The sequence below is a fragment of the Nanorana parkeri genome, unplaced genomic scaffold (assembly GCF_000935625.1).
Source record: "Nanorana parkeri isolate BGI_ZX_2015 unplaced genomic scaffold, ASM93562v1 scaffold864, whole genome shotgun sequence".
Taxonomy (NCBI): domain Eukaryota; kingdom Metazoa; phylum Chordata; class Amphibia; order Anura; family Dicroglossidae; genus Nanorana; species Nanorana parkeri.
In genome coordinates this window covers 693912-703746 of record NW_017307132.1, presented here as the reverse complement: position 1 = coordinate 703746, position 9835 = coordinate 693912, and the positions used below count along the sequence as shown (strand labels likewise).

General features: G+C 38.8%; 1 protein-coding gene across 1 annotated transcript in view; it reads left to right on the top strand.

The window, feature by feature from the left end:
- Positions 1 to 9835, top strand: part of NPEPPS (aminopeptidase puromycin sensitive) — a 77294-nt gene that overhangs the window by 28406 nt on the left and 39053 nt on the right. The window contains exons 4-9 of the mRNA XM_018565598.1: positions 2536 to 2657; positions 2765 to 2872; positions 6148 to 6348; positions 6435 to 6531; positions 6621 to 6654; positions 8537 to 8651. Coding sequence (XP_018421100.1) covers positions 2536 to 2657; positions 2765 to 2872; positions 6148 to 6348; positions 6435 to 6531; positions 6621 to 6654; positions 8537 to 8651 — 677 coding nt within the window. The remainder of the gene's footprint in view (positions 1 to 2535; positions 2658 to 2764; positions 2873 to 6147; positions 6349 to 6434; positions 6532 to 6620; positions 6655 to 8536; positions 8652 to 9835) is intronic.

Below are 9835 nucleotides of genomic sequence, written 5' to 3'. Positions count from 1 at the left end.
CACACCGGAGCAGCAGTGATGCGACGCTCGGCGAGGTAAGTAAGAAGACACCTGGCGCTGACTCGAATGGGCTGAAAATCTCGGCTTATACTCGAGTATATACGGTAGGTACAAAACAAAGTGGTCTAAGTTAGGCATAGTTTACCATGTACAGTTGCAATAATAAACTTCAATAATAATTCCTCATTGACCCAATCCCATAAAACTAATTTGGAATCTTAAATGTCAGAAAATAGTAGTTTGCAAAAGTATTAATTTTTCCTATTTTGTTGCATTACCTGGAATTAAAATAGATTTAGATTACATGTAATTGACATGCACAAAATAGTCCAAAATGGTGAGGTTAAATCAAGATAACTTGTTTAAAAAAAATGTATTAAAATGAATTACTCAAATGAAAAAAAGAAAAGTGGTGTGTGCATATCTATTCACCCCTTTTGCTATGAAGCCTCTGCATAAGATCTGGTTCAACCAATTGCCTTCATAAGTCACATAATTAAATAAAGACCACCTGTATGCGATAAGTGTCACATGATCTCAGTCTATAAACGCAAACCCAAGACCTCTCATAACCCTGAGAACACCATGCCTACAGTGAAGCATGGTGGTGGCGGCATCATGCGGTAGGAATGTTTTTCATAGTCTGGGACTGGCAAACTGGTCAGAATTGAAGGAATGATGGATGGCGCTAAATACAGGGAAATTCTTGAGGGAAACCTGTTTCAGTCTTCTAGAGATTTGAGGCTGGGATAGAGGTTCACCTTCCAACAGGACAATGACCCTAAGCATACTGCTAAAGCAACATTCGAGTGATTTAAGGGGAAATATTTAAATGTCTTAGAATGGCCTAGTCAATCCTCAGACCTCAATCCAATTGAGAATCTGTGGCATGACCTAAAGTATACTGTACACCAGCGAAACCCATCCAAGTTAAAGGAGCTGGAGCAGTTTTGCCTTGAAGAATGGGCAAAAATCCCAGTGGCTAAATGTGCCAAGGTTATAGAGATGTACCCAGGGCTGCAACAACTAATCGATTATAATCGATAATGAGAATCGTTGGCAACAATTCTCATTGATTAGTGGCTTTTCGATTAGTTGCAGCTGCTGCTCTGGTCCTCAGCTCTCCTCCCCGTTGGTGCTGGCTGCAACGGTCTGTGTCCTTTTCAATCTTCGCTGCTCTCCCCACCTGTATCGACAGAAGCAATGGGGACACAGACCACTGCTGCAGGCATACCTGCTGTCAATCAGTAAAAGTAAAAAAACGTTGAAAAAGATAGTTAAACTAAAATTAAAAAGACAAAAAAAGTTAGATTAAAAATATAAAACCTTTTTTGGTGTTAAATAAAAGATTGATTATTTTATTATATTGGCTTACAGTTTTACAATTCGGTGGGGAAAGTAATTTTCAGTTTCGGCCTCACAAATTTTGTTGCGTGAGGTGCGTTGCAGTGCCATTCATTTCAATGGATCCCAAATGCACCTCCCGTCCGCAGTGTGATCGCACGCATGGGAATGCGTGGTACTGTAATGCCGTGCATTCCATTGCAGTGCATTTAAAAAAAAAAAATTCTGAAGCAAACTTAGTAACGCTGCATTTGTGTGTTTTTATTTTATTATATGTTATATAATTTTATCCATTTAATCAAAGTTAATAATCGGCTAGTTTCCAATTACACTGCATAATAAAAAATATATTTTAGATGTTTTGTTGCAGCAGGCAAAATGGATGAATCCAGTTTTTCTCTGAGCACCTTCTTAGTGATCTGTCCTTATAGCAAGACTTATGCTAGGACTTTTGTCTTGCAATGGTTGTAAGGTAGGCAGATCGTACTTGCGATGATCGCAAGCCGTGCCCCCCTGAGGGGCGGGCTTCCAATAACCGCAATGCCGAACGGGCAGTGTGCGCTTGCGCACACCGGCCCGTCCGGCTTTTATCTTACGAACATGCTACACACCCGCCGAACATCGTACGATGCTCGGCGGGTTTTCGAACATGTTCGTAAGTTTAAAGTCGTGCGACCTTACAGTAGTACAAAAATCGTACGATCGCGGGATTTCTCATGATTATCGTAAGGTGTCTGTGCACCCTTAGGACTGAACTTTCTGGAGTGTTTCTCTCATTACCATACAATGCAGAAGCCTGGCATTTAATCATTTAACCCTTTGTTAGGAAAATCAGTGTTCAAATCTACCTTACAAATTGTAATGAAATGAGCCAGCACAGTACAGATATGGTTAAAATTGAAAAAACACCCCCTTAAACTTTAAAGAAGGCTAGAAACCTAAACCCAAGTCAAAGCAGTTGTTAAATATTTTTGTTTTTAGCTTATGAAATGTGAATGGGAACATGTAACAAATATAGATGTTTCTCCAATTTGGCTGCAAAGGTGGAAATACACTTTAAAACCATAAAATAGGTGTTTTGTGATGGTGATTCTTAGGCAGTGTTGTAAATATAGACTAATCATGCATGGTGTGTAGTATGTTACTTTCCTGGTTACAATATATGCTTACTACTTTTATGTATGTCGTCAGGTACAGGAATGTTGAAAATAGATTTTGTCGGTGAGTTGAATGATAAAATGAAAGGTTTCTATCGAAGCAAATATGCTACAGCTTCTGGAGAGGTGCACTATGCTGCAGTGACTCAGTTTGAGGTAAGGAGACAGGGCTCATGGGATTGACTAAAGCAATACACAATGTGTATTTATTGTGTTGCTAGCATTGAGAATGTGACATGGTACACATCTGTTTTGCCTTCCAGGCCACAGATGCACGGAGAGCTTTCCCCTGCTGGGATGAGCCTGCTATCAAAGCAACCTTTGATGTTATTCTCATTGTCCCGAAGGACAGGGTAGCTTTGTCAAACATGGTAAGAATTTTCTGTACAATTCCACTGCTAAGTTTAAAATCCATATTGGACACTCGCAAATATTGCTTTATCATTCATTAACGAAGAACCCTGGGAAAAAAAAAACCATTTTCAGCCTACTGTAACTAGCTTTTGGAAGTATAAAAAATATGTGCTTGCCTTTCTCACCTCTCTCACCCTAGGATCATATTACAAGTGTTACTGTCCTATTGATTCAACACTGAACCCTTTCAAATGAATCTTAATCTGGTTTCCCTGTGTCTGCACTCGGCAAAAAAAAGTCACTGGAGCATATAGCATTGTGTAGCTCTGCCTATACACTCCTCCCACTTCCTGTATTTCACAATGCCTCATGGGAGATGTAGTTGGCTCTCTATGCCAGGATGTGACATGCACTGGTTACCTAGATCCTCCTACTGGCTTCAGGACGGACTCATCGAATAGGAGGATGTGACATCACTGGCAGCTAAAAACGAGAATTACAAGAAGAAAGGACTTTTTATAATAAATTGTTACAGCAGTTTGCTTCCTCTGACTGAAGGGGACCTAAGTATATAAAGTGATGTGCATCCTGGAGTTCTTCTTTAAGGGACATCGGAGCAGCAGGTATTCTAATGAAGTGATGTAACCTGTCCTGATGAGGTTAGGGTAAAGTAAAAGTATATTATATTTTTAGTGAGCTCTCTAATGAACAATGAAGAAAATAGAATTTCTCCCCTGTCAGCATGCTGTATTCAAGGACCCTTGCTCTAGGAATTACAGCTTTACTTTCTTTGCAGAGGTCTGACGCATCCCGCTTAGTCACCGCTAGAGCTCTCCAATTAGCAATCAGAATGAGCTTTGCTAATTGCAGAGCTGTTACATAATTAGTCAGGTTAAAAAAGACAAGTTCATCAAGTCCACCAAATAGAAGAGAAAAAAATAACGGAGACGGTGTAATATGTCATGTGTTGCTCATCTGAGGTTGTATTTAACTAATTTTAAGACCTGGTAAGGACTGAATGTTCAGAAAGAAAAATGAATAATACAAATGGTTTTAATACTGGTTTAGGTCTGTAGTGTTACGCTTTCTCAGAAGGCGGTTTACTCCAATGAGTTTTAATATTTTGTAAACATATTTTTTTATTTTGATCTTGTGTAATTTAACAAAATATAATTTTTATTAGGGATGTACCGATGCCGGTTTTTCAGTATCGAGTATGAGTACCGATATTTGTCTTTCAATACTTGCTGATGCCGATTAACGATACCGGAAGTCCCATTAAGGAAGGAAGTAATGACTCGCCCACCTGGCTTCCTGATTAGCCGGGAAGCCATCTCCATGCTTGTCACTAGATGCTCTCTCGTGACGTCGGGTGCCGGATCATTACACGCCACCCGGCTTCCTGATTGGCCAGCAAGTAATAAGGGAGCCGGCTTCGCAGCCAATAATGACTCGCTGCCCGGCTTCCTGATACCTCAAGTATCGGGCTAGGCATCGGAGCATTAGTTGTACTCGTCCAAGTACTCGGTACCGATAGTATTGTCAGTATAGGTGCATCCCTATTTTTTATGATAACTTGTGCAATGTTGGTGCACCTCTTTAAACCCCATAGTTTATGGTTTGTGTCTTTTTTCTTTTGTTAATCCATGCTGACTAATGCTTCTAATATATATTATAATTTCTTGTAAAAACTCATGTATGTGGTCCTTTATCAAACTCTCATGTATCTTCCCAACAATGGAAGTTAAGCTGGTCTGTAGTTACTTGGTAAAAACGTCTATCCCTTTTTAAAAATAAGCACTACATTGGCCTTTCTGATCTTTTTGTACCAAGCCAGTCATTAAAGGGTCTCTAAAAATTAGGAACAATGGCTTTAAAAAAACCCAAGCTCAATTCTGGGGACATGTGTATTGTATATTTAAAGGGGTTGCTTTGCACTCTTTTGCAACCTGTTCATTTTCCTCTCTTGGTTTTTCTTTTTACATATTGTCTTAAGTTTTTTGTAACTTTTAAATGATAAGTGTTTCTTAATTTTTATATTTAAATGCATTTTTCTTTATGGATTTTTTAACATTGGATATGAGCCAAATGGGTTTTACTTTTAGGGTTTAAGTTAAGTTTGACTTTAACGTTTAAAACCACACTATTAGGTCTGGTGACAGGGTCTCCTTAAAATATCCGTGACAGGGTGTGGGAGTAGGGAGTGTTTTGAATGAACTGGCCAACCATTAGGCTTGCATTTTGCCATTGAGCAGCAAATTATGGCCATTGTGTAGCAATGAAAAGTAGGAAGCAAAGCCTGCGTATGTATGTATGGCAGTATTTACTTTGAGTTTATATTGAAAATTAAACATTCCCTTCAAAGTTCACCTGTGCCCAGACTATAGCCATTAAAGGGTTATTAAACCGTCAGGTGTTTTTGCATATATCTACTGCTAGCAAGTTAAATAAAATAAAAAAAACCCCGCTTTAAAAGAGGTTTAAACTTACCTGTGTCTTCTCCGCGCGCTCCCATCCGAAAATCTAAAAAATCTCGGGCGGCCGCAAAGTATCTTGGGGCGGGCGAATGCGCAGTTCGGATTTTCAGCCAGGAGACGAGGAGAGACACAAAGTCTATGTACAGCGTGCACCCGCATGCAGACAGCGTGGGACAGGAAGTGCCAGCAAGCACAGAAGAGTCAGCGCTGGATCGGAGACCCGCAGCAGCGCTGGAGTGAAGGCTGAAAAGGACAGGAAAGAAGGTCGGATTAAGAGACATCAGTTCAGGTAAGTGTTTTCACTAACATTGGGGGGAGGGAAAATAATTTAGCCTTTAATGTCACTAAGTTATATACATATACATCTAGCAGTAAAAGCTTTCTAAACAAGCTGTCCCTGGCCTCTCTAGCTGCTTGTAATCCTCATAGTCAGCAGGACTCACAAATTCAAACAGTGGCCAACTTTCCAGGATTCTGGTGCAATAGACGGTAACGGGGAAAAAAACCTAAGGTTTCTCTGCCCATATTGTGAATGTGAAGGCAAAATTCTCCACAATGCCTATAGCTACATAAGTAAGGGCTTGTTTTAAAGTACTTTTACTGCTTTTTCAGTATATGTGAATACTTTAGTATGGGCACAGGTTCACTTTAAGAAGTTTTATCTCATGCTCTCCATAACAATGCTGCATTTAGCAAGATTCTTATCTATCCTTATGGTTGCTGTTTTTCTCCCTGCAAACATTTTAATTTTGCCTTATTTAAAAAAGCAAAAAACTTTTTGCATTCTTTAATTGTTTGTACCTTTTGTTCTATAGAATTTAATTGAGCGCAAGCCATACCCTGATGACACAAACTTGGTGGAAGTCAAGTTTGCTCGCACACCTATAATGTCAACCTACCTTGTGGCCTTCGTGGTGGGAGAGTATGACTTTGTGGAAACACGATCTGCAGATGGGGTGCTAGTCCGTGTTTACACTCCAGTTGGAAAAGCTGAGCAGGGAAAGTTTGCTTTGGAGGTAGGTTCTGTTTTAGTTCTGCGGATTAGTTTAATTGTATTATGAATTAGTCCCCCACCAATCACTTGTGTGTATTGCTCCTTCAGGTTGCTGCTAAAACGCTGCCTTTCTATAAGGATTACTTCAATGTGCCCTACCCTCTTCCAAAGATTGACCTCATCGCCATTGCAGACTTTGCAGCTGGTAAAGATTCCACTAACTGGCCTGCTGTACAGACAACACCCTGTCTTGTGCTCTGCTTCTCTTCCTCACTCTCTATTTGTTTTTCACAGGAGCCATGGAAAACTGGGGCCTCGTCACATACAGGTACATATGTTACGTCCCTGTTGTATTTGGTGGTCTTTCTTTACTAAAAGCTCTGTGTTTGTTGACTGAGTTCCTTTTCTGTTTCTGCCATACACAGATCTTTTTTTCACTGCCAACAAACATTATTTGCCCATTGTTGTTATGACCTCCCCAGGCAAAATTTCACTGTCGGCAAAAGCTTGCTCTTGCCCATTTTAATTGTTTTGAATTATCACAAAAGTACTGTTTAGATCTTTTGCACCACTATGTATAGGGCTGCCTTTTGGCACCAAACATTTTTGGTGTCCCTGAAGGCTCATGAAGTGTGTAAGGGACAGATTCTTTGACTCTTTAGAAAGTGCGTAAACTTATTAGGGTGTGATGTTTTTAACCACAGAAATCAGAAAATAATTTTCTGATACTTTGCTACAAGGATCAGATGACTAGCAGAACATTTGTGTGATGCCATATGCAATAGCCATTATGTTCTTATAGCTAGTTTGACTAGCGTAAAGTAAACAGACAAAATGCTAAGCGCTTGGTTAGTCTATAGCCAACAGAGAAGGTGAGAGAGGTTCACTGTGTACAAAATATAATTTCTCAAGCATATCTGCTTGCAAAAGGAACATTCCCTCAGATAGGCATTCTCTTATTTGTTGCTTCATGTATCCCAAAGTGTGGTGTTGTAGATTAGAGTAGAATTTCCCCTAAAATGCAAATTTCCTGTATGTTTGTCGGGTTTAATAAAGTTTAAAAAAAACCACTGCAATGTGTTGTACAATGCATTGCAGCATTCAGGCACGCTGTGTTCTTGCTAGTGTATGAAATGACACTATGAAAATTTGTAATGTGTTGCATATGGTTTAACACTATACATTTTAGATTTGTGTGTATGAGATTTTAAGTCCCTATTTTGTTGACTTGAATTGGACTATGCTTCTTAAAGCACCCAAAATAGCAGCATCCAGAATATTTTCCATTGCACAATACAATTTCCCAACACACTCTCAAACTAGTCAGCACAAATAGCCTAATTAAACTGTTTCAAATTATAGATTTATTATTTTGCTCTACGTATGTGCACCTTTCCTACTGCTGGTTATAAATTGATCTGAGCAGCTGCCATTTTAGATTTGGCATCATGGAGGATAATTTCCAAATGCTAAAGAAAATGGGCAGAGACTGTAGACATGCTATAGGAGTTATTGGAAAAAGGAGACGCCCTACATGAGACTGCTAGAGATCACTGCTATTACAGCCCTATTACAAATCGGTGCTCCCTTCTTTTGTGCTCTTTACATCCCCCTTAAACTACCTGTGTCATATTTGATATTTTCCTCAAGATAAACTATTAGAAGGGCCATATCAGAAGCCAAGGGGTGGACAGCACAGAAAAACTGATGACAGAAATTCGTAATGTTAATAGTTTTGTGACTAGGTTTTAACTAGAGTGATACTTGCAGAACTATCACATTCAATGCATACCTGGATAAACCATGTTCTGGCATCTGATATATTTTTATTTTATTTTTTCCCAATTTGAAAGTGATTGTTTCATTTGCATGGTGTCCTTTCTTCAAATTTATATTTAAAATTGATTTTAAAGCTTTTTTATTTTCAAACCGTTATCTACTACTGGATTTTTTATAGTAAATGCATCTGAACAGTTTTACATTTTTTTTTAACTTAGGGATATTAGTGTCCCATTTGCTCAATCAAAAGGTTATTATTAGGAAATCAACAGCGGAGTGTAATTTGTAAACACTGGATTTCACTTAGAGTTGAGAAGTCATGGTCGAAAGTCTCACTAGCCTAAAGTCACACTGCTTTGGTGCTTCATAGTACCCTTATGTGGTCTAATGTTAATCCACTGTCACATATATATTTTCTCTCTTGACCGTAGGGAGACCGCTCTACTTATTGATCCCAAGAACTCTTGTTCTTCCTCCCGCCAGTGGGTGGCGCTAGTTGTTGGTCACGAATTGGCACACCAGTGGTTTGGTAATCTAGTCACAATGGTAAGCATGATGTTCTTGGGCTTTGGTATGTTTGAGCTGTTTTGATTTGTAAATGTAAATATTTTACATTTTTTTTTTTTTATCATTTACATCCAATTATATATTACAAAAAAGACCTGACTATAAGCAGATTTTTAAGAATGTTTTTGTTTTTTTTTGGTATTGCCATTATAGGTCTGTCCATTAAATATTTTTTAGTGTTAAGCATGCATCTTGCTTGCACTTTCACAGTCCCATAATTTATTTTATTCCTTTTTATTTGATATATACACAGCCATACAAAACCTATATTGCCCCTTGTTCTATCAAAGTTTATGAGTGCATTAGAATGTGTGACCAGGGACGTGATCACACATTTTAACATAATCCCGCCCAGTTTTTTGGCAGTGGAATGTGTGACCGGTCATTTTTTTTCTGGTAAAATATGTGACCGGCAAAAAAAAACCCGTGTAGAAAGCTTTTTCAGCTGTTCCAGGGCACATCGGTATCGCAGATGGTATGTGCAGGAGAAGCAATCTGCCCTGGAACAGCTGATCAGTCCTGAAATCTCACTCCTATCGAACTTTGTGATATGTCAGATCGTATACACAAAGTCCGATTTTAGAAGTGAGATTTCCGGACCGATCAGCTGTTCCAGGGCAGATCAGTTCTCCTGCACATACCATCTGCGCTGCCGATCTGCCCTGGAACAGCTGAAAAAGCTTTCAATTCTACACCTTTTGCCCGTCGCATATTTTAACACTGGAAAAAATGGGCGTGACTACGTTAGAATGTGTGACCGGTCACACGTTCCAACCCTGTCACAATCTTTGATAGAACACCCCTTACAAAAAAAAAAAAAATTATACAATTTTAATTCATATAGAATCCTCCTCCCCGATGCACAAAACCAAACAAAAAAAGACCTACTATTCTACCACCTATATAATCAAATACTGCCCAAAATATCTATAACCCACCAGATATATCAAGAGCCACCTCTTGCCTATACCTCGTATAGAAATATGCTGCACTATTATACATTCAAAGCAATATTATATCTAGCTACACTGATCACCATTTCTAGATATAAGGATATATAAACTATTTTTCAGAAAGTGTATATTTTGGGTATATAGTGTATATTGTAAAGTTTACATGAAAGTAAATTATGTGACTGTCACATTTTACTGCTTTTCGTGCCA